Below are 25,494 nucleotides of genomic sequence, written 5' to 3' on the forward strand. Positions count from 1 at the left end.
TTATAGTTTATCTAAGAAGTAATTAAAGGAAGTGGGGAAGGGATATGATAGTGCAAATATTTGCGGGCAAAAAGGAAATTATATAGGGTGGAAAAAGTTGTTAGGAATAATGTGAAAATGTGTTTCTTAAAGAGAGAATGCAGTGAGAATATTGGAAAGATATCCTGATAGTGAATTGAATTACATTTGGAATAGTATCCCAAGAGTAGTGGGAAACCCATCACCTGGGACATTTAAAAGTAGACAACACAAAACATTGGGAAAAAATAATATAGAGACAATCTGGAGTGGCAAGGGCTGGATGACCTAATACATCACTGCTTGATGGACTTTCATGAGGGCTGTACACTGTCTTCACAGAATCCTATCTTGACTGTATTGCAAAGTGCTTCACAGACCTCGGCCCAAAAAGACTGACTAGCTGTTACAATACTTACCCAAGTACTTCATTCCTCACTTATGATGCTAAAATTCTTCACAGTCTTAACTGTGAACACTTACTTATTAAAAGGTAAAATGATTTTAGTCCGTATGCCATAGCTATAGGATAGCTTAGACAATAAACTAGACAACAAAATACTTTGAAATCACTTGGATTTGTTGTTATTAGTAGGAAATAACATAAACATATATTTAACATTAACAAAACTATTTTACCAAATAATCTCAAAATTAAATAGTAAACATTTTAATAAAAATATTTTAAATCTCTACATAAGTACATAGAATATATGCAATTTTCTCAGCAACAATATACATTAAAATAATTCATAATTATTTTTTTCACATTATAGCCTTAGTCTCTGTAACATTACATATATGGGAAATCATCTTTATCTTTCAACCTGTGCTTGTAAGGAAGCTGACAATATTCTGTTAGCAGCCAAGGTGAGAAATGGATACATATGATTATATCACATAAATCCTTGGAATCCTGATTGAAAATAAATGTGCTGACTGTGTTTTTCAAATTAGTAACTCCATAGATATGAAGACTCAATTTTTATTTTCCTTCACTTTAAGTAATTGACAGTCTTTATTTTGGAGCAACTTTATCTGTAATTTAATGTAGTTTTTGTTAATTTCCTGTTGTGTTTTGATACTTTCGTTTTATTTAATATCTCTGTAATTAATGTATTCTAATAGTCGGAGTACATAGAAATCACACGCAAATTTACTCATGTTAAACCAAAGAAGGTCTCCTCTCCAGGGACAGGCGCAGGAGAATTTACCCAGGCGGTCTCTGCACAGGTGCTTGGGGGAGGGAAAGGTAGGATGTTCTACAGAAGTCGGCTGCTGTTATTTATTTGTACTGGTAGCAACAAGCAGCCCGTCCTGATGGACCAGCACCATTCTGGGGCTGCAAAAAACCCAGAGGGCCCTGTCCCCGCCTGCCCCAAAGAGCTGACACTTGAGCTGGGCGTTGTGCTCCAGTGCCAGGGAAGCAGATTATGACACCACCCTGGCTGCATCTCTGAGCCTGTGCCTGCCCCTCGCAGCTCCTTTCCGCAGTAGGAGTAGGCGTGCACCGTGACAGAGGAGGGGGTAAAGGCTCCCATCACCATGCCAGGGGGCAGAGAGGGGGGACTACTCTATGTCCATGGGACACCTGGCTCAGTGCCAGGACGGGGACAAGCTGCCGTTGCCTGCCACAGGGGGAAGGAAAAGATCTGGGGATGGGCTGAGCATTGCTCTTGGCACCCTGATGCCCTCTAAGCTCCACGGGGAGCTGCGGCTCATGCAGGCTGAGGACGCCCGGCCCTCCGGCTATGGCTCAACCTGCGGCACCCGCTCTACGCGACCTCCCCGGGCCACTGGCTCCGCCAGCAGGTGGCGTGGGAGAGCAGCGGCGGCTGCGCGGCAGCAGCAAAGCGTCGCTGGCTCCGGACCCCCAGCCCCCCCGTCCGCCACCAAGGAGCCTAAACTTCAGGACGTTTCAGTGAGGGCACCAGTGGATTGCTAGCCGTGCTGCCCCCCAATCTAGTGACAGCTCCCCCTGCTCTCCTCTGCCCGGTGCTTCTCCTCTCCATTCCCCGCCTTCCCACGCTTCAGCTACGCGTGGCACAGGCTGTCTCACTCCCCGGGGCAGATCCCTAAGCGTCTGGAGGGATGAGTTACAGCCTCAGCTGTGTCAGGAGCCCAGCTAGTAGCTGCACTCCTACTGCAGCTCCCCAAGCAGTCACCCTCTCTCCTCTCTGCTCCCTCCTCCCCATGGCCTCCAGCCCCCCATCGGCTGCCCTGCTGCGCAGCCGGCCCACTGGGGTCCCACAGCTGCAGGCAGGAAAGCAGGCGCACAGCCTGGAAGACCAGCAGCCGCCAGCGCATAGCAGGCTCTCCCTCAGCCTCCCTAAAGAAATGTGTTATGGAGAATAAGGGGGAAAAACCAAGGAAAGGAAACCAACGGCTGTGGGCACTAATAGGTGCAAGAAGGGACAGCTGTGGAAAGCGTGAGGGGTTAATGCAGGGGTGGACAAACTACGGCCCACCAGCCGATTTAATCTGGCCCTCGAGCTCCAGCTGGGGCATGGGGTCGGGGCTTGCCCCGCTCCTGCACTCCAGCAGCGGAACAGGGTCTGGGGACACTCCACGTGTGTGGCCCTGGGCTCCTGATAGCAGCGGCATGTCCCCCCATGGCTCCTATGTATAGGGGTAGCCAGGGGGCTCTGCACGCTGCCCCTGCCCCCAGCGCCACCCCCACAGCTCCCATTGGCTAGGAACTGCGGCCAATGGGAGCTGCAGGAGTGGCGAGTGCAGACGGTCAGCACGCAGAGCCACCTGACCACACCTCCACATAGGAGTGGAGGGGGTGACGTGCCACTGCTTCGAGGAACTGCTTGAGGTAAGCACCACCCAAAGCCTGTCCCCCTGATCCCCCTCCCATACTCTGAACCCCTCAGTCCCAGCCTGGAGTACCCTCCTACACCCCAAACCACTCCTCCCCAGCCTCACTCCAGAGCCCACCCTCCAAGCCAGAGTCCTCACCCCCTCCTGCACCCCAATCCCAATTTTATGGGCATTCACGGACCGCCATACAAATTCCATACCCACATGTAGCCCTCGGGCCAAAAAGTTTGCCAACCCCTGGGTTAAGGGGATTCCCTCAAAAAATTATGGAAGGGCAAAAAATAGTGCCACAGGTAAAAGTTCATCAATAGAAAATTTTATGAGTGCTTTTTTAAAAACACAAAGAGGGTATTTTTTTTAAAAGGAAAAAACGCAGGAAATTATTTTATTGCCACCTCCACACACGTTTAAACTTTAAGCAACCAGCTATTAAGTTGTAAAAATAAAAACGTCAGAGCAAACTGCTGCTTTAACTGTTTCTTTCAATGCATCCATAACCAGGCAGTGGTTACCCATGCCTCCTGAGAGTAGTTGGCTCTCATGCTGAAAAGGTTCAACTGGATAGATGGGGCCCTAGTATAGGAAGTATCTGATCAGCCCAATCCCAAACCATAGTGTTATCTCTGGAGCTCAACAACATCAGCTTTTTTACTTTTCTAATAAAAAGCTCCATGGTGTCCTGTACCTGTGCTATGCTGGGGGGGGGGTGTATTGCTCTCCCTCTCCTGACCTTTTGTGGGGGGGGGGGAGGCTGGGAAAATTCACTGTTGGGGGCTGCAGCATGGGAGTGCTTGCTGCCCATCAACTGTTGGACCCTTGGGCTCAGGGAAATGCACCCACCTGCCTCTAGGGCAGTGATACACAGACCTTAGTGGTTCAGGAATTAGCAATCAACATTACCAGAAAGAGCCAGTCTTGTGAATTCATTGTTTCCTTCACTATAGTACTACATATTCTACAACACAATGTTTTAATATCACATTAAAGCTCACTTGCAGTTCCAGAACCTCAGTTTGAGTATCCTGCTCTAGGGGTTGTTCTGCCTTGCTGGGCAGCTGAAAGTCCTACCAACCCCAGCAAACCAATCCTGCTAGATCAGAGCAGAGGAGCCAGGGAGGAGATTGAGCCAGCCCCAGACACTCTTATACCACACCCCACTGCCAGGAGGGAAAGAAGGGGAGCTGGCCCATGCACAGCCCCATGGGTGTGAAAAGAACACAAGAATAGCCCTACTGGGTCAGACCAAAGGTCCATGTAACCCAGTATCCTGTCTTTTGACAGTGGCCAATGAACAGAACAGGGAATGAACAGAACAGGTAAATCATCAAGTGATCCGTCCCCTGCTGCCCATTTCCAGCTTCTGGCAAACAGAGGCTAGTGCCAGCATCCCTGCCCATCCTGGATAATAGCCATTGATGGACCTATCCTCCATGAATGTATCTAGTTCTTTTTTGAACCCTGTTATAAGTCTTCACCTTCACAACATCCTCTGGCAAAGAGTTCCACAGGTTGACCATGCATTGTGTGAAAAAATACTTCCTTTTGCTTCTTTTAAACCTGCTGCCTTTTCATTTCATTTGGTGACCCCCAGGACTGGCTCTGGGCACCAGCAAAGCAAGCACGTGCTTGGGGTGGCACAATTCCAGGGGCGGCATTCTGGCCCTCCTTTTTTTTTCTTTTTTTTTTTTTTTTTTTGGGTTGGGCAGTTGCGCTCTCGGAGCTTGGGGCTGCAAAAAACCTAGAGCCGGCCCTGGTGATCCCTAGTTCATGCATGGGTGGGATACAAGACCAGTAGGAGAGGAAACCTGGGAGAGGAGAGGTGGGAGGACCTTGGAGAGGGCAAGGCACAAAAGGGAAATGCGCAGGGTGGGGGGTTGCTTTGGCGGAGGGGCGCTCAGGAGCGGGGGACTGGAGGAGGTGAATTAGGGAGGCAGGGGTATTTAGATGGAAGGGAGAATGGGAGGATATGAAGGGGAGGCTTGTGGGGAGACAGGATGGGAGAACAAGGGGTAGGCAGTGGGGGAGAACTGAGAGGCTTGGGGCACAGCAAGGGGTGTTTGGGGAAAGGGGATGGTCTAGAGGGGGAGCGTGAGGAGGGGTGAGAGACCTGAGGGAAAGGAGCCGCTCTGGGGTGTGGGGGGGAAGCGGAGGGGTGTGAGGCAGGGAGGACGGAGGGTTTGAGAGGACGGAGAATTAGGGAGTATTTGGGGAGGAGGGCGGCGCATAGAGCGGGGAGGGAACATATTGCTGGGGAGTCTGGCGCACCAGTGCGGTACCGTGAGGGTCTTTGCGCCCCCCACATGCGGGCAAAATCACCAGGCGACTCTCTCGTCTGTGCTGCGTGAGGGGGAGAGCAAGTCGTTTGCGCGGCGCGCTGCCTCAGCTGCGGCTGATGTGCCACAATCGCGGCAGCCTGTCGGCTCCCAAGCCAGCGAGAGGCGAGCCATCAACCGCAGCCCGTTTGCCTCCTCCGTGGCAGTTGCTGCTCTGCGGGAGCCAGGGTGGGTGGGAGGGAGGCGGGTGCGGGAGCCGCTGCGGGGAGCCCCGTTGCTTTGGGGGCTCCGGGGTGGCGGTGCTGCCCGGCACTGCGGAGCCAAGCGAGGAGCAGCGGAGGTGCAGAGCAGGCAGGGGCCGGCGGGGCTCGCCGAGCTCCGCAGCTCCTCGCAGGCGCCGCCGAGCGCACGGCTCCGGGGGGCTGCCCCGCCACAGCGCGGGTCACGCTGCCCGCTAGCGTGGGGAGGAAAACCCCCTGGAGCCCAATTTCTCTTCCAGCTAAAAACCGGACCGGGAGCACCCGACAGGCTGCAACCCCCCGCCCCGCGGCTTGCAGAGGAAGGGGGGACGCTGCCAGCCCAACAGGGGTCCTTCCTGCTGAGCTCCCTGGGGGGTCTCTCCTTGCTACCAGCCGCCGCCGGGGGATAATGGGGGACCCGTATCTCAAGCCCTCCTGTAAGCCGCAGAACCGGGGCTGAGGAGAGAGGGGGGCAGCTCCTCCCGGGGATTGGGGCGCCTCGCCTGGTGCTCGCCGATCGCCTCTCCGCCCATGTGCTTGACTTGTGTCCGGCTGGGGGCGGCTGATAGCGAGAGCCCGGTCAGAAAGAGACTCCCTTACTACCCATCTTGCTGGGTGGGGGGATTAGGAAGGCTGCCCTTCACCGCCTTTCTAGGGCTGCACTGAGCCTGGGAAGAGATACCTTTGTGCCCGGTCCTCGCCAAAGGATAGCGCCGTGGAGGAGGAAGACAGGGGGGAGAGGGGCAAGTAGCTCTGCCCTTCTCATTGCAGGCTTTGCAGCTAGTTTGCTCGGAATACATCCGCTTTCCCCCTCTGGCATGCAGGTGCAGCAGAGGGAAGTGGAATAAGGGAGATGCAGAGCCAGCGAGCTGCACAAAGGTAAAACGGGACTGCATGTCTTTGTGTGGCTCTTGGTTTTGGGGCGGGGGGAGGGAAGGGAAGGTTCTGCCTGTTAAATAGGGAGCGATTGGAAAGTAAGGGGTGGCAAAAAGAAAAAGAGGAAGCATCTGAAAAAAGGAGGGGAGTGAGGAGAGAAGCAGGAAGGGAAAGAAAAGAGGGGGTGAGGAGAGGGAATAGGAAAGAGGAAGGGAGACGGGAAAATGCAGAAGGGCAGAGAAACAGGGAAGGAAAGAGGCAGGGAGAGAGCGGAGTAGAAAAGTAGAGAGTGAAGGGGAGCCGCAGACCCTCCCCCCTTGTGCTGTGGAAGCCCAGAGGTGCCTCCTTTCTGGTGACTCTGGCTAGCCCCTCCGTATTATGTCTGCACTCCGAAGGAAATTCGGGGACGAATACCAGGTAGTGACCACCTCTTCCAGTGGCTCAGGCTTCCACCAGCAGCAAGCGGCGGCAGCAGCTCCTAGGAGAAAGAGGCAGCGATTTGTGGACAAGAATGGCCGTTGCAATGTGCAGCATGGCAACTTGGGCAGCGAGACGAGCCGCTACCTGTCGGACCTGTTCACCACCTTGGTGGACCTCAAGTGGCGCTGGAACCTCTTTATCTTCATCCTCACGTACACTGTGGCCTGGCTCTTCATGGCCTCCATGTGGTGGCTCATCGCCTACATGCGGGGTGATCTGAACAAAGCCCATGATGATAATTACACTCCCTGTGTGGCCAATGTCTACAATTTCCCCTCCGCCTTCCTGTTCTTTATTGAAACTGAGGCTACCATTGGGTATGGCTACCGCTATATCACTGACAAATGCCCCGAGGGCATCATCCTCTTCCTCTTCCAGTCCATCCTGGGCTCTATCGTGGATGCCTTCCTCATTGGCTGCATGTTTATCAAGATGTCCCAGCCTAAGAAGCGGGCAGAGACACTGATGTTCAGTGAGCATGCTGTCATCTCCATGCGGGATGGCAAACTTACCCTTATGTTCAGGGTAGGCAACCTTCGCAACAGCCACATGGTCTCCGCGCAGATCCGCTGCAAGCTACTTAAAGTAAGTGCATAGTCCTGTTCTTGCTCTCTCCTTGGCGCTCAAACACCCTCCTGAACGATTTATCTCTCCCCACAGCTCTTGTGCTGCTGTCTTCTTTGCAGAGCCCATCCAACTCCTCCTTCACTTTCCTCTTCTCTCTAGGACTTTCACACCATCTCTTCATCCTCCTCTGCAGGCATTAACACTTTCTGCACATTCCACTGCTTCCCTTAGTCCTCAAGCTGCCTCTTCCTCCATAGAGTACTCTCATTTCACCCTTCACCCTCTCCCCAGAATTCTCTCACCTTTTCCTGAGCCTTTCCCCAGTCCCCTGAAGCACTCACACCTTCTTCCCCTTTCACCAACCTCTCTCCCCAGACCACTCTCAGCTCTCCTTCTACTTTCCCACCTCTTCCAGAGAGCATTCAAGATGATTTCTCCACCTTACCACTTCCGACTTCAATACCTTCCTCCTCTTCTCTCCAGAGCATTCCCTTTAGCATTGTCCTTTTTTCTGCTTCTCCTTCTTTTCTCCTCTTCCTTTACAGGACTCTCAGCCCCATCACCTTTCTTCTGAGCACTCCAATTTCCACCTTCCTCTTCTTTCTCCAGAGCACTTGCATTTACACTCTATCCAGAATTCATCTTCATTCATTCCTCTTCATTTTCAAAGCATTAGATTCCCAAGTCAGAGTTAATTTTTAAACTCGCCTCCATCCAGCTCAGTTTTTTAAATCAACATTTTTCTTTGTAAAAGAAAAGGAGTACTTGTGGCACCTTAGAGACTAACAAATTTATTAGAGCATAAGCTTTCGTGAGCTACAGCTCACTTCATCGGATGCATTACGATGAAGTGAGCTGTAGCTCAGGAAAGCTTATGCTCTAATAAATTTGTTAGTCTCTAAGGTGCCACAAGTACTCCTTTTCTTTTTGCGAATACAGACTAACACGGCTGCTACTCTGAAACCTGTTCATTTTTCTTTGTGTCACTCTTTGGAGTATCTTACAAGCACAAGAGTATTTTCTACAGTTGGCCTTTAAGTTTTGGTCTTTGCATCCTTTACTCTATAATTTGCTGTCAACACATTTCCAGTTTGGTTAGTATGTCTTTTCAGCACTGTAATGTGTGTGCATTTTATAGACAGAATAGGTAGATTCCTGCCCTTAACATTATACAGCCTACATTTTGAGCTGTTAAGTAAACAGGGTCTATTTAAAAAAAAAAAAGCAATCTCCATTCAGAATCTCTGGTTAGTGTTTTACCTTTTGTTTCTGTTTTGTAAATTTTCTGGTGTCTATTTTTTGAATAATATTGAGGGCTAATCACAGAGACCCTTTTTTGTGTAGATAGTTCATTAACTTCCTGGGAGGCCTAATCTCAAGATAGTGAGTTTTAAAATTGTATAGATGATTTGTAAGGAAAACTGACCATTTAACTGACATTTTAAATATAACTTAGATTCAAATCAAATTTGGTCCAAAACCTAAAAACAATTTAAATATTTCTGTAGTGTTCCACAAGAAAAATTCTGTGGTAAACAGTACATATTTTAAAATATCCACCTGAAGTGTTTGCAACTCAGACATTTCAGTATTTTTAGAGGACTTGATCAAAAACCCATTGAAGTGATTGGAGAGACTCCCACTGACTTCAATAGGCTTTGGATGAAACCCGTAGATCAGGGGTGCCAACCTGTGGCTCTTCAGAAGTTCATATGAGGCTCCTTGTACAGGCACCAACTCCAGGGCTGGAGCTAGAGGCACCAACTCTCCAGTGTGCCCTGGGGTGCTCACTGTTCAACCCCTGCCTCTGCCCAAGACCTATTCCCACTCCACTCCTTCCCACCCCCTCCTCTGAGCTTGCCATGCCCTCCCTCCAGAGCCTTTTGCACACCACAAAACAGCTGTTTGGGAGGGGAGGGGAGGGGAGGGAGGGGAGGTGCTGATTGGTGGGGCTGCTGGTAGGTAGGAGACGCTGGGGATGAGGGAGCTGATGCGAGGGTTGCTGATGTACTACTGTGGCTCTTTGGCAATGTACATTGGTAAATTCTGGCTCCTTCTCAGGCTCAGGTTGGCCATCCCTCCCCTACATTATAGTAGTCTGCAAATGAAATTGACTAGAATCTGACTATAAAATACTCATTGTCTAGAAAATGGATATTCACTACACTAAAATATTGAAAACTAAAAACATTTTTTTAATATTCTTGAGGGTTATTGGTAAGAAAAGTTAAGAGATCCCCACCCCAAGCCAAATTCTGTTCTCAGTTACACCTGTGCAAGCCCTTTAAAATCATGGCAGTTCCATGGTTTTAACTAGGGCCCCAACCCTGCAATTTGAAAAGTGTCGGAAGAGTCCCATTGATTTCCAAACAATGAGGCATATATGCCACAGTACGGTTAAATGTGGAGGCTGCAACTTTATTAAAACTTTGTAAATTACCTAGAAGGGCTGTTCTAGAGCAGGTTTCAATTGATCGTCAATGGCTTCAGCTTGGCAGACGTGAGGGTGGAAGTGAGGGCTATGCCCATTCAGGCCTGCCCAGGAACCCTGGCTGGAAGCCAGGGTCCCAACCTGTTCCCCCTCTTCCATGCAGGAGGTAGAAGAGATGAGGGGACCTCACAGTGTGTGAGACATGGGAGCATACCCTCTTATCGTGCAATGCTGTGCTTGGGGTCCTTGCTCAAGCAGCCCATTGGGTTACATGGATCTCACCTTGGACCCTTGTGAGCCCACCAACCATACTAGAAATTTTTAAAGTCATGACAGAAGTTATTTAAACCCTAAATCTGGACCTCCAGGATGCTGGCTGGAAGGTGAAAAATCCCACACAGAAATTTGACAGTTTTGTCATATGGGGAAAAATCCCTTCCAGAGCCCAAAGAAAACTTGGCAATCAGCTTTCTCCTGGCATCATAAGAGATCTAGCTCACTAGAGAAGGGTGGGCCCAGAAAAGAGCCCAACGTGGCTTGCATGGTAATGAGCTTCCCCATCCTCACGTCCCCCCCACGTCCAATGGAAGCAGCTGTAGGCAGAATAGGGCCCCTCCCTCATCCCACAGCAAAGGGAACAAGGGTGAGAAATGAGAAGGAAGCAGCACCTTCCCCCTCTCCCATACACATATGCTATGGGGAGGGAGAACCTGGCGAAGTGCAGGAGCTGTGCCCCAGCTGCTCCTGCCTGAGATCTCTCTCTCCTCCCACTTGTGAGGTTGTCCCCATTGCTCCTGGACCCATCAATGATGCACACTGCCTTGCCAGATGAGCACCAGTGCAAGTGTCACACTATATGGATTCAGTGGCAGGATTGTGGCATTTAGACCTGAACAAACATTTCCAAATGAGATTATTCTCTATTTTCAGTAGTATTTGGAGAACCAGGTCCAGAGTTATGTACTAATTCATGGTAATATCTAACCTTCAACTATGGTGTTGGCGCACACATTGTCCTCAACTTCAGTGAATTTCTTATATGCATCATAGGATAGAAATGTTTAAAGAAATTATAGAAATTAAGTTGCTTCTTTATTACCCTGCCAGTATAATTTCCATAGATCAAAAATGAAAAGTTAGGGAGGTACTCTAACTTTCCCCCCTTTGCAGCTATTTTAGATATTTTTGATAATGAAATCAGACATTAGTTATATATTTTCCATATCTGGTTAAAGGGGATTGTTTTCTATTACCAGTTGTTTAAATTACTAATATAAATTATGTGTGAAATAGCCTGGTTAGTGTTCATCTAGTCTTTAGAGGGCACCAAAATAAACCATGGAACTACTTTACATTATTAGGCTGTACTATCCAGTTAGAAGTTAGGCTACTGATTTTAGCCCAACCTTATATTTAAATTAATAATTTTAAGGAGTTCAGCCCTGAGGTACCTTTCAATCACAATGCTGCTTTGTGAATTAAAAAAGTTCTCCCTTTGTGTAATTTTGGCATGCCCCTGCAAAGGATTATAACAGGTGAAGCTGCTTTTAGAACTTGCCATGATTCCACAAAACTTAGCAAATATTACAGATGTGAGTGCATGACTCTATAATTGCTTTTTGTGCTTGGTTTGGAAGAGTGAGCCTGTCCATGAGTGAGATTTATTGTGGAAATTTGTTGAATATAAATATTTCTGTGAAGAAAACTTGTCTTAGTATCAATTTAAATAAAATACCAAATGCATTGTAATATGTAGAAATAAAATCACATAAAACCAGGCTACAATTAAAGGCATTATATTAAAAATTGTACTGTAGAATGTTCATACATACTGTGCCACACAAACAGTAACAGTATGAGAGTTTGTTCATTATCGTAATTTTGGATGGATTGTGTCCCTGAGCTGACATGCATAGAGGGTGCTCTTCCCCACGCACATTTCTCCCTGACTGTGGAAGGATGAGGTGGTTTTGTGGAAATGTGTCCTTCCTCAATTTTTCAGATGTTGTGGAGTGCTCTCTGCAAGGATGGGGATATGCGTGTGGAGTGAGCTAAAGGAGAAGAGTAAGTTAGAAAATGGAGAAAATAGAAGCTATGTACACTGACTCCAACTAGCTCTGCAGGGTGTACTCTGAAAAGTTTGTGAATCTCTCTTCACCATGGATCTTCAAACATGCGCAGGTTCTGGGAACTGAGCCCAGAGCATGCTGGACAAAAGTTGGCTCCTAGATAGAATTATTTGACAAAAATTCTGTAGTGAGAGTGATCTCGTTGGAAAAGGAAAACTTCAACAAAGAGTACTGATATGTCTTTTTAAAAAATAGTCTTTTTAAAAAGTTTTCCATTCCAATATAGTACTTGAAGGATATCCCAGTATTTCAACATGGAAAACATTTTCCTCTGATTTGTGTGACCTATGCTGGATTTTCTTTGTTTGAGGAACATGGGAGATTCATTTTAGAGGTTACTGAAACATTGTTTTATCCCAAGACAAAGTAATAAGATTGAAATCTCAAAGTTATCTCTACAGCTGGTTTAAAAAAAAAAACAAACCTTCTGTTAAGATGCTTATTTGATGGGAAATGGCTTTTTCAACAAATTAGAATTTTTCACAAAAATGTAAGTTGTTGAAATATTTTTGATTTTTTGCTGAAAAACCAAAAGACTCAAAAACTAGAAGTTCTGGAAAATATTTGATTTTGAGGTTTTTGAATTTTTTTGACAAAACCCCAAAGATTTTGACAAAAGTGAAAACCATGTCATTTCTGTTGACTCCTTTCTCTCCCAATCCCCTTCCCTCTGTCTCAAATATATAAATATATATTTCCCAGCCTACTCTGGTTAACTCTGCCCATCATCATAATGGTCTTTTGAGATCACTGGCAAACTACAGTCCTATTGTTTAAAATAATGGAGGGGCCAGTCGCTTGTACTCTTGTTCAGATTGAGTAGCACCTTGACTTTGTTAGGACCTCTTTTGGAATAATGGATTATATCACAGAAATGTAAAGATTCTGTAGTGTAACATTAGGGGTATCATGACCCTTGTTCAGGGCATTAGAGGGAGCACAGAGATGAACATCATATGTGGGGTAGAGTGATTTCATATCATGGTTTGGACACCCACAGAACATTCTACAGCTTTGATTAGACTTTCTCTGCCCTGTACTGAGTCGCTGTTTGCTCCAACCCTCCCCTATCCCCTCCCTCACAATTGCTTCACCTCAGCTTCAATCCATACCTGCCCTTCTTATCTTCTCCCCTGCTCTGTCTCTCTTCTTCCTTTGAATATTCCCTCTCCCTTCACTTTTCTTTCCATTTTAGCTTATTCCTCTTAAACCAAACCCCCTTTCTCCCCTCCCCTCCCCTGAAAAAAAAAGGGGAGCTAACATGTTTGCCACCATCACGTTGTTCACTCTGTTTGTGTTATAGCCCTTCCCTCGCTCTAGGGTGACCAGACAGCAAATGTGAAAAATCAGGACAGGGGGTGGGGTATTAGAAATATAAATATACTTATAATAAATATATAGAAATATAAATATAAAAATATTTCCTATATAAGAAAAAGACCCCAAAATCGGGACTGTCCCTATAAAATCGGGACATCTGGTCACCTACTCACTCTGTATCTGTCTTGTCTATTTACATTGTGTGCTCTTTGGAATGGTGATTGTCTCTAACTCTGTGTGTAGAGTGTCTAGCCTAGGGGTCTCAAACTCAAATGACCACGAGGGCCACATGAGGACTAATACATTTGGCTCAAGGGCCGCACTGACCACCCCCACATGCTGCCCTGGCCCCGCCCACACTCCACCCCTTCCATGAGGCCCCGCCCTGCCCCACCTCTTCCCAGCCTCCATTCCAACCCCTTCCCTGAAATCCCCACCCCAACTCTGCCCCCAGAAGGTGCAGGAGGGGTGCAGCAGGGGGCTCAGGGCAGGGGCTCGGGGTGCAGGAGGGGTATGGGGTGTGTCAGGGAGGCTGGGGTGTAGGAAGGGTTTGGGGGGTGGGCTCCTGCCCAGCACGCACTGGGGGCAGGGCAGGCTCCCTGCCTGCCTGCCTGCCATACCCCTGCGCCGCTCTGGGACGTGGCTGGAATCTGGGAGTGGAGGGCACAGGGGTCTGTGTGTTGCCCTGGCCTTGCCTCCAGGCACTGCCCCCTCAGCTCCCATTGTCTGGGAATGGGGAACTGTGGCCAATGGGAGCTTCAGGGAAGTACCTGGAGGAGTGGTCAGGGCAACACCCTGTGTCCCCCCTCCCCCAGGTCCCGGCCGCTTCCCAGAGTGGCACGGGGACAGGGCGGGCAGGCAGGCGGGGAGCCTGCCCTTGCCCCTCGTGTGCGCTGGACCGGCCGGAGCTGCTCTAGGTAAATGCTGGGGACTGCAGGGAGCTGGCGGGCAGCAGAAAATAACGCCGTGGGCCGCATGCGGCCTGCGGGCTGCGTGTTTGAGACTCTTGGTCTAGCCCAATGGGGTTCCATTCTTATTTCATTCTTAGGCACTACTATAGAAGATTTTGTTATTAATAAAAATTAGCCTCAGGCTTTGTCAAGCAAATTTGAAAATGTCATTGTAACATCATATTAAAATTTATAATGAACTAGATTATAAATGTTGGGTTTTTAAAAATGCAAATTAAGGCTCTGATCCTGTAAACATGTAGATAGGTAACTTTATTCCTATGAATACACCATTTGACTTCAGTGGGATTACCAGTGTGCTTAAAGTTTAAGCATGTGCAAAAACATTTGCAGCAGCAGCCATTAAAATTGCATTTTTATTAAAACAAGTCTTTGTAGCATAAAATATTGTCATGTCAGAACAAAATAGCTTCAGCGTTAACAATGGAAAGTAATTTAGACTTTCAATACATTAGCAAAGTTATTGGTGAAATTTTTGGGCACATAGACAAAAATTTTCAAAAATAGGAGCCTAAAATTAGGGTCCTAAACCCTAGGATTTAGAGAGCTGAGGGTGGGATTTTCCAAAGCACCTAAGTGATTTTGGAGCACAAGTCCCATTGACTTCAAACTGTGAATCTTGGTAGAGAAATATAGCCTGGTCTAAGTATTTCAGCCTTCTTGACTTGTGGAAGTTTAATATATCAGAAAGTGGCAGATATAACATGGACTGTTCGCTTATTGGTTTTGTGTCTGAATTTGTTTTGCTCATAATAAGAGAGGCTTTGAAATCTTGGACTTTTCCTTTTCAGCACAGATGAGGATTTTAAGTATGAAACTTATTAGTAAAAAAAAATAAAATAAAAAAATTTCCATGTAAATCTGAATTTCTACTAACATTTACTACTATGATTAATGAAATTCTAACACCACTACACAGAGTTTGGAAACTAATTAAAGAAACAACCACAAAACATCTACATTAGCAGTTTAAAGTGGTAAGAAAGTAAAGAATTAGAAAAATGAAAATTAAAAAAATCTGATCTAAATATAATCAATTTAAATAAAAAATCATTATTTAACAGTTTTTAAATGTCAAGTTTTAACTTATTTTTTTAAAAATCATGATTTTATCTATACTGACTAGCTGCTGATCCATTATGACAAGTGGCTGAGGAGGGACAGGGAGTGGGTGGATCCATGGCTCTTGCTCCTTCAGCCTACTGAGTTGGTCAACCACTTGGGAGCATGCTATGTATTGAAAGGGTGCAGCAAATTGCTCCCCACTTCCAGTGCAACCGGGATGCTCCTGACTCTATTCATGGGTTGGTGCTATTACATACTACTCCTTATTTGGGATGTACATATAATGCAGTAAAGCATCAAGAGGAAGGTAAAGCTCTTAAGTATCGTGCATCTTCCATGATCTTCTCAGTATTTGCAATCTCAGTAAATCAAAAATCCTGAGCTGAACCCTCTCAAGATCAAAAATCATGAAGCAGAGCTCAAAACCTCATGAGATTTGCCCAACAAATCATGAGATTTTTAGAACAGTGGTTCTCAAAGCTGGTCTGCCGCTTGTTCAGGGAAAGCTTCTGGCAGGGTGGGCCGGTTTGTTTACCTGCCGTGTCCGCAGATTCGGCCGATCGCGGCTCCCACTGGCCACAGTTCGCCGCTCCAGGCCAATGGAGGCTGCGGGAAGGATAGCCAGCACATCCCTCGGCCCACGCTGCTTCCCGCAACCCCCATTGGCCTGGAGCGGTGAACTGCGGCCAGTGGGAGTGCGATCGGCCGAACCTGAGGACACGGCAGGTAAACAAACCAGCCCAACCCACCATGGGCTTTCCCTGAACAAGCGGTGGACTGGCTTTGAGCACCACTGTTTTAGAAACATCATCAAACCATGGTTTTTAGTCTGTCTTTTGACTTTTTAATTCCCCTCTACTCTTCTGGATATGTGTGTGAGATAATTTCAGGTTGAAAAGTCAACCTTTAATGCAAAAAAGCCTCTTCCTGGCTGCTCAGATGGAGACTTCACTTACCATCTCCTCACCCCTAAGCTGTGGCAACTTCCGTACATTTTCTTTTAATGTCTTGACTCCCTCCTGCCTTGATGCCCCCTGGAGCTTCTCTTCTTCCCTGAACCCAGGAGTACCACTTCTTCAGCTCTCTCTCTCCCTTGCCTTACTGCCCCCCAGGATTTCTCTGCCTGGATCCCAACCAACACTGCGTTCCCCTGGCTGCTTTGGGAGGACTCCCCTTTCTCACCACTACCACCAGGCAGGGAGAGTTGCCATCTGATACCTCCATCTCCCACCCCATCACTGTTCTCTGCACCCCCTTCAACCTCCCTCCTCTCTCCATTCCCTCTGCAACTCCTAAATTTGCCTCCTTCTCCCCCCCCCCCGTATCCTTTATTATAGACAGTCTCACTTCCACATGCATCTGGACTGTAGGGAAATGGTGGCCATCTTGCTGGCTTCAGCCCCATTGGCAGTAGAAGGAGATGGTGGCCATTTTGAATATTTATGAAAATTAATAAGTTGTCAATGTCAGCCTTTCATTATTTTTTTTCATGAGGCAGGTAAGTGAACACCCCCAAATCGCTAGTCATGATAAAATGGAGAGAGGTGGCAATACTGCACTCTCATTCAGCTACCCTGTTGTGCTGTAACTCAGCTGAGCTCTCCTGTGTCCATCATGGTCATAGAAGTTGCTGCTCTGGCTACCAAGGGCTGCTGTGTAACCTGCCGAGCAAGCAGCCAGGAGGCCTCCATACCTACTCTCTTTCTGGCTTCCCCTACTGGATCCAGGGAGAGATGCCACTGGGAGGGTTTAGGCAGTGGCAGAAGGTGAGGGGAAAAGCCCAGCTTTACCTCAGATAGCTCTATGCAGCAACCAACTATCCCCTACAGCCTTCAGCATCCATATTGGCTACCTTAACATTCCCCAGACGTTCTGCAGCATGCACCTCCTCCATCCCCCCCCACACACTCCCTCATCCATGGCTTTTCAGTTTTGTGTAGCTTCATGCCCCACCTCAGTCAGTGCTTAAGGCAGGTGGTGTTGCCTATAAACCGAAGTTTATGGTTGTATGCAAAGCATTTTCAGCTATTCAAAGTGCATACAAAACACAGTGGAGTAGCACCAATTTTGGCAGCTATTGATTTAGATGCCATGGTGACATGGTTACGACATGGAGCTAAGTACAAGACCCTTATTCAGTTGCATTGTGTTTTTACAAGACTGCTAACAAAAACAATTCCCTTCCAAAATTGTCTGGTTGCTCACCTGTACGTTTTTGGCAAAAATACTGTTCCTTTGAGAAGCACAGACAAGGATATTTATACAGATGTGTTTTAGATGTTTAATTTGATTTGATATATTTACATAAAGCTCATTGTTTTGTGGTAGGATGTGATAACAGAGGCAACTCAATTACTTCTATCTATGATGGATTTGAATTCATTGTCGTATTGGAATCCTGTTTTAATAAAATGCAATAAAATCTCTTGTTCTTTTCTCACCCCACCCCATATTTCACAGCTAAAACTTCAGGGCTATAAAATATAACCTGTGATTACATATGAATCTGAAATATGATTTTCTTAGGGACTGGCTTTGAGTTTTTTGGTATAGTTTTAAAATGTATAGGACCAAATCCTGAGAGAGGACCATAAAAAAATAAACAGGCAATTATATCACAGAACAAACATTTTACAAGGGGTTCTGGTGACGCTATAAACTATTATGTTAAAACATAATATCTCAAAACGGAATCCAATCCAATCTCATCCAATCTCAAAATGGAATTATAGCACTATCATTTAAAAATTAAAACAGATGCTTCAGAGTGCTGGACCTGTGGCTTTCATGGTTCTTGCTCTTCCACTGCTCCTATTTTGGTTAACCCTGAAATTTCACAGAGAATTCCTCATTTGTCTCTCTCTCTCCCTCAACTTCCCGTTTCTGACCCTCTGTTCCACTGCCTATCTGAAAGGGTCTTTCGGTTTCAGAGGCTTTTAATATACAGCTGCCAGAGCAAAATCCTCTGTTGCTTAAAAGCGGGTTCTTTCTCTCAGGGCAACTAGTATGACTTCCTCCGGTGCCATAATTGGTCAGATTTTGTAATTCACTGCTATGCTGAGTATAATATATTCAACACTACAATCCAAGGTGGTGTATGTGTGTATATTAAATATATGCAGATATAGTGTATAGTTTTATGTAAATGTTTACGGTCCCAGTATAATTAATTACTTATTCCTTCTGAATTAAAACAACAAAAGACATAATTAAAGGAAATAATACAAGCTGGATCCTGCCAACATTTAAGAATGTAATTTTATCAGTGTGTGTAATCCCCTAGATTTAAATAAGACAATCCATGTTAGTTGCATGCAAAGTAAAGTTGTAAGCAAGATCTGTCCTACATCAGTAATGAATAGTTTAAAAAAGTATTAAAATATTACTTTCAACTAGAAACTTCATTGTGGTCACTTATATCAAAAGTTGGTATTGGCAGATGTGCCAGTTTTTGACTTATTTTTTCTAAGTAAAAGTGAACTAACTTCTCTGTTTTATGAGGTAAAGTCAACAACAAACCGTGATTACCAGCAAAGGCTACAGTGGTCTGTGCTAGCTAGCATAGTCAGAGCACTAAGAAAGGGAAATAAAGAATCAGAGCAACAGCAGGAGGTGGGAGAGAAGAAGGGAAAAATATGGCAGAGCAGCAGGAAAGGAGGTGTATTGAGTCAATAGGAAGAGAAGAAGGAGGGGGATATATGGTAACAGAATTGCAAAGTGTCCTTTGTTACTATACATCATATGTAAATTAGTAATCCAAAAATTATATTAAGATTCAATTTTTGTGCAAGATCATGGCTATATTAACACACCATTTGCATTTCACTCAATTTATTGCCTGAGCCTGAAATTTATTTCATTTATTCATGAAATTAAGTACATAAAATTGTTATATTTAGTTTTTGAAGGTAGGATAATTTTCTCTTTATAAGCTGGTAATATATAAGGTTAAAACCAATTTGAAATAAAGTGGAAGATTCCTTCATATATTATCAGGCCAGAAGGGACCACTGTGGTCATCTAGTCCAGTGGTTCTCAAAGCCGGTCTGCCGCTTGTTCAGGGAAAGCACCTGGCAGGCCAGACCGGTTTGTTTACCTGCTGCGTCTGCAGGTTCAGCCGATCGCGGCTCCCACTGGCTGCAGTTTGCTGCGCCAGGCCAATGGGGGCTGCAGAAAGGGCGGCCAGCACATCCCTCGGTCTGCACCGCTTCCCGCAGCCCTCATTGGCCTGGAGCAGTGAACCGCAGCCAGTGGGAGCCATGATCGGCCGAACCAGCGGACGCGGCATGTAAACAAACCGGCCCGGCCCGCCAGGGGTTTTCCCTGAACAAGCAGCAGACTGGATTTGAGAATCACTGATGTAGTCTGACCTCTTGTATGACACTGGCGTTAGGATTTCCCTGAATTATTCCTGTTTTGAACTAGAGCATATCTCGTAGAAAAACATCTTGATTGTCAAATGTCCAGTGATGAAAAATCTAACAAAGCCATTGATAAGATGTTCCAATGGTTAATTATCCTCTTTTAAAATTTGTGCACCATATTTCTCATCTAAAATGGTCCAATTTTGCTTAAATTTAAATTTTATACACGTGAGTAGCCACACGTGTTCTTACTCATGAAAGTAAGGCCAAGGGACTACTTGTGTGAGTAAGGACTCATCACCTGGGAAAAAGGTTTTCCAGAATAAACCTTAAATGAGTACCATAAACTTGAAATCTAGTCAAATTTTAATAAATGTGTTAAAAGTCGTTTCTGATTCTATACCTGCCCTTGAATTCCTCTGCTAATTTTTGTGTTTTTTACCATTACATTTTCCTATTAAACAAAACATTTTCCCTCACATCCTCTGTTGCAGAGTGAATAATTTTCACAAACAGAAAGAAAACTGACAAGCTAAATCTCCAAACCTGCCTTTGCACAAGAGGAGTGCTGTGTTCATGCAGAGCCCATTGTACAACTGGGCAACGTAAACAAAGTGGAAAATCACATTTTGGTCTGCAGCATTTTAACCAATGATTGCTACAATACCTAAACTTACTGTAACTGAAAGAAAAACAATCTCCCCTAAATTTTGAACTATGTATGTTTGAATAATAGACACAAAATGTAGCCTATAAAGCAAAAGTTTCAATTAAATCAGATTAAAAAGTGTCTTTCACAGCACTGGAATGATATTTTTCATTTTTATGGTTACAGCCATTTAAAATATGACTTTAAAAAAAGTGCTATACTCGGAAGGTTTACGTTTTTTAAGCAATGTTGCTGCCTTATACAGGTAGATTAGGGTGATCAGAAAAAAAAAAGTGACAGTTGTCATCAACATTTTGAAATCTGTGATTTTTTCCAAACTGCTTTAAAGTAGATTCCAGTTGAATCTTGATTTGCCTTTGATATTCCAATTCTGCTACCTACTAAATAGTTTCATAACGACTTGACATTAAACCTAAAAAGCTTGCATCCTGTTTTCCCTTTTTCACTAACAAACAGAATCATGCAAAAGAATAACATGAAGGAGGACATATAACCTGTTTTTGATAAAAGGCAGTTTTAGCTGTTGGTGTTAGTCTTGTAATATATTTTAAATATAAAACAAACAGAGAGAAAAATTGAAGGGCTTGTCACCATTGCCATGCTGTTTGAACTAAGGGGCTATGAATAGCAATGTGCACCAAAGTGCTGCACTGTAACTCCTCTGTGTGGATGCTGCTGGCGCAAACTAAAAGGTTCCTAGTTCATATTAATGTAATCCTCTTCAGACAGTATTACATTAAAGTGATCTAGGAACCTTTTCATGAACACCTGCATATCCGTATGAGGGAGTTTGAGTGTAGCACTTTGGTGTACACTGCTATTCAGGCCACGTAGTGTGAACTTCAGGGCAGTATAGAAGTACCCTGAGACTCTATACATCATATAATAATAAACCTCACAGGTTTTATTTGCAACTTATAATTACTAGTGTACATTTAGATATGGTGAAATGTACCCAGCTTCTTAAAGTTTATTTAAGAGACACAGAAGTTCCTAATGCTGGAGAACTGCCATGGTTACGATGCATCAGACAAGGAAAGAGGACTCCATGCTCCTTGTATGCAATAGAATTGGGCTCCACGACTGCGTTGTGAAGGGCAGTGGGGGTGTGTGGTGTTTTGGTGGCAGGCATAGCTAGTGCATTTGAGATTACACAGATGTTAGTTCAGGTACTGAAATAATAATGACCTGCAAAGTTTAACTTAAATATGCAGATTTTTTTAAACTAGTTTATTTGAACTGAGACCTTGAACTTCAACATTCAGCTCAGAATATTTTTTCAGATTTGTTTTGAGGTTCTTCAAATACAGCTTATAGGAAAGAAGTTGAACCATTAACTACAACAACAAACACCACTCTACTCTGTGATTATGCAGTTATGCACACTGAGTATGTAGTTATTATAGAGTAAAAACTTTTAAGGGAATACTTTAAAATAAGTTTTCTACTCACTTTTACACTGCCATTAATCGTTGTTAATCAGATTCCATACACCTACATTTCGTTGAGCAGCCCATTAATACGTTTAAATGCAGTAGATGTATGAAATAAGTTTATTATAATAGGCCTATACGTGGACTTGTGACTCTTTGGTCTTCTCGGATACATTCTGTAGCATGCAGTGGTTTTATATTACACTTTAACATATATACACTAGTGGTAATAGGTTAAACTTGAAGGAAGGGCAATGTAACACACTCTGGCTGCACAGATACTTATTAATGGCCTACATCTGCCACCCTGACTTTCAGGGAGTAGTCCCTTACATGTGAATAGTCCCATAGACTTGATTGCAACCACTTGCCTAATAGTAGCAGGGCTCTAATTAAGGGTACTTTTAAAATTTCCTTTCAGCTGTTTTTGTGGCTTTTCAATGAACTCTTGATGCTTTTCTCTGGGGCCCCCTAGTCAAACATGCACATTTACACTCTGTAGTCTGAGCTATGGGAGAGCTGCCCCTGCATAAATACTTCATTTGATTGAGCTGTTCTGTAAAATTAAGGCTGTGAATGAGCTGCAGAATTAGATTAAAGGCACATTTATTTTACTCTGATTTTATTTCCTAACTTTTCAGTGTGGCAGTATCCTCGTGGCAGAACCACCACTGATGTACACCCACTTCTGTAATTTGTGTTAACAGACATTTTGGGGCCAGGCATTTTTCCAAAGCTCTTGAGTTAGTGAGCTGTAATTATAGTTAGATGTATATTGTAAATAATTCATGCATGTTCTATATGAACAACACTGGGTTTCTGCCTGGTTTTCTGAAACATAGCTGCATAATGATTTGTTTGGATTTTGTCTCAGATGATTGATAGTGCAAAGTGTTGGCAATGATGTGAATTGCTGTCAGGCTGTCTCGAAAATTGCTGTACTAGTGGTGATTTCTTCTCTTTTTTTTCCTGCATGCTTGTCTAGTCTCGGCAGACACCTGAGGGCGAGTTCCTCCCTCTCGATCAACTTGAACTGGATGTAGGTTTTAGCACGGGGGCAGATCAACTTTTTCTTGTTTCCCCACTTACAATCTGCCATGTGATTGACGCCAAAAGCCCCTTCTATGACCTCTCTCAGCGAAGCATGCAAACTGAACAGTTTGAGATCGTTGTCATCCTAGAGGGCATTGTGGAAACAACTGGTGAGTAAAAAAAAAAAAAAAACAACAACCCAGAAAAATTATGTTTGTATATAGTTTATAATTGTGTTGCTTTTTCCAAAAGCAAAATAGATTTTTACAATGGCTTTTATTCTGTTGTAGTAGAATGTCATTAATGAGTACAAGGTTACTGTACACCTATTTTCATATGAACTACGTATTATTTGAGCGATTGTTTTGAAAACTAAAATGTATGTTTTATAAATATGTATCTGTGTGCCCAAGAGGGTTGGTAAGCTAATAAAATAACAGTAAATATCTGTAGGAATTGATTCAGCTGCTCCATTGTGCCTGTATCAGGCCTTTTGGAATGTAAAAAATAAATGACAGATGCATGCAGGTCTGTTCTCTTTGCAGTCTTTACTGTAGAATAATGTATTTTGTGTTTGCTGCAAGGTACATGCATGATTGTGTTGGAGTTACTAGTGGACAGACTCACCAGTATGCTTGCGTGCATGCTAATAAGCATGGCTTCAATGGGAGAATATTTAGAGATAATACATTTAGGAAAATATTCTATTATATTTTCAGTTCATATTTTTGTTTTTAAATATTTTTGTACTACCCAAATGTAACAGGGGGAAAATATTTAAAATAAAGAGAAACTGTTGATATTAGATTCCTTCTAAAGGAGAAAAGTACACTGTGTGCATAAACAAGGGAGTATATTTTATGAAGAATTTATGCCACTAACTGTATTTTTAATCCAAACGTACTGTTCTAATCCTGAACATTGTCAGCAGTAATGTAATTTGAATACACCACCTTCGGTTCCAAAAAATACCAGGATGGTATTTGAGGATGGAATATTGAATAATATAGAGCCATGAGCGTGTGGACAAGAGTCAACATGCACAGAGGTTGTGGCAGGATAGAAGCCAGAGGGACTAAGCTTGCAGTCCTTGAATAAATTCAGTTCCTCTTCCACTGAAGTCAATGAGAGCAGAATTAGGTCCTCTATCCTTAGTCAACTAAAACACCTGCTAACATTAGTGAGTGTTTTGCTTGTGTAAAATCTTAAGAACTGAGACTCAGAATGTTTATATAAACAGAACTACTATGCATATGCTATTTATTAGAGATTGGTGATATTGGGAAAAGGATTCTGCAAATAATTGGAAATTTTAAACTTGCTTTGGCTATGTTTTTACCCCCTTTTTAATTCACTTTTTGTAAATATTCTAGTCTTAAAATGGTCTTCATGTTATCAGAATAAGCTGCTGGGAGTAGGATCTTATTCTGAAAACCCTAACTCGCATGAATTTTTAGGATCAGGACCTAGATGTATAGAAGTAGACAAAAGCGTGATAAACAAAGTGAAAAATAATATATGGATAAAGCATGAAAAAAATGAAAGCACTTAGAGTACAATAGAGAGAATGTGAACAGAAGATAGAAGAGGAGAAGCTCAGAGAGAAAGCAACCCAATTCTTGAATTAACTGGTGAGAGATGAAGCAGAATTAGACTATTAGAGTTTGAGAATGTAGAAGAAACAGTGGAGTGCAGCAGGGAAAGCAGGCTGTGAGAAATTAAATGGGAAAAGGATGGTACTGTAAGAGGACTAAGAAAGAAGAAGGGGGGGCTGATTTCATACAAAATAAATTTGTCATCTGCACTGTGAACAGTTTTTACCATGAATCTGATCTAGAGAGAAGAAAAATACAAGTGATACAAATAAAGAACTGAAATAAAAAGGCAGTCTAGTCTAGTTTCTGGTGCCAAACATATTACTTGTAGGGATTTACCACATGTTTCTGGATTGAACAATAAACTGAATCTAGTGGAAATAAAGTGAAAATTAGAAAGTTTCTCTATTACCTTTAACATTAAAAAAAAATCCTTCTCCAGTTTTTTCCTTCCTTTCCTTCCTACCATCTCTTCCCAAAATATACTGCAATTTAAAATGAAAAATTGTTTAAATTTTATCAACTGTCATGCCACCTTCTTTTTAAAGATACCAGTTCTGATCGTCTCTAAGGACCAGATTGTCATCTACCTGGGAAAAACTCAGAGTTCCCACTCAGACTGTCTTCTGATTTTTTGGGGGGGATGGGAGGCAGGATTTGCCCACACACAGACCTTGAAGAAGGCTTACCTCCATAAATCTCTGGAAACCCCATGGATCTCAGGATACCTGGCAGAAGCTAGGGCTGTGCACATGGACATCCTTTCCTATGCACTAGTTCCTAGGCTCACTTGTCTTGTGATTGCTCCTGAATCTTTCCATGGGAGATCAGTTCTTATAGTGGAAGGTGCTACCTGTGTAGGGTAACACTAACTTGTCCACTATTATTTTGCCTGGGTTTCTGGGCTGATGATGCTGTGGAGAGATGGTCACCCTCTGACCACATGGTTTTCACATAGAGAGGCTTCTGTGATCTCTGTGACCAGGAAACACCACTTAGCTTCTTTCACATCATTTGGGTTCCCCCCACACCGCATAGCCTTAAATACTGCATGTTGACGTTTTTACTTATTGGATCCATTTACTGGCCTTTTTTAAGTGTGTGTTCATTATAAGTTTAACTGAGATCCTTGGATCACTTTTCACCACTGTGAGCTCTTCCTTGTTGTTGTAATATTGTAATATTTTCAATAAGGGGAGTAGACT

The 25,494-nt window shown here is 44.2% G+C and overlaps 1 protein-coding gene across 1 annotated transcript in view; it reads left to right on the top strand.

The window, feature by feature from the left end:
• Window positions 1-5,065: 5,065 nt before the first annotated feature.
• The window catches only part of KCNJ3 (potassium inwardly rectifying channel subfamily J member 3), a 205,636-nt gene continuing 185,207 nt past the window's right edge, over window positions 5,066-25,494 (top strand). Inside the window, exons 1-2 of the mRNA XM_038422638.2 lie at window positions 5,066-7,297; window positions 22,648-22,864. Coding sequence (XP_038278566.1) covers window positions 6,611-7,297; window positions 22,648-22,864 — 904 coding nt within the window. The 5' untranslated portion in view covers window positions 5,066-6,610. The remainder of the gene's footprint in view (window positions 7,298-22,647; window positions 22,865-25,494) is intronic.

Source organism: Dermochelys coriacea, chromosome 11 (genome assembly GCF_009764565.3).
Source record: "Dermochelys coriacea isolate rDerCor1 chromosome 11, rDerCor1.pri.v4, whole genome shotgun sequence".
Classification (NCBI taxonomy): Eukaryota; Metazoa; Chordata; order Testudines; family Dermochelyidae; genus Dermochelys; species Dermochelys coriacea.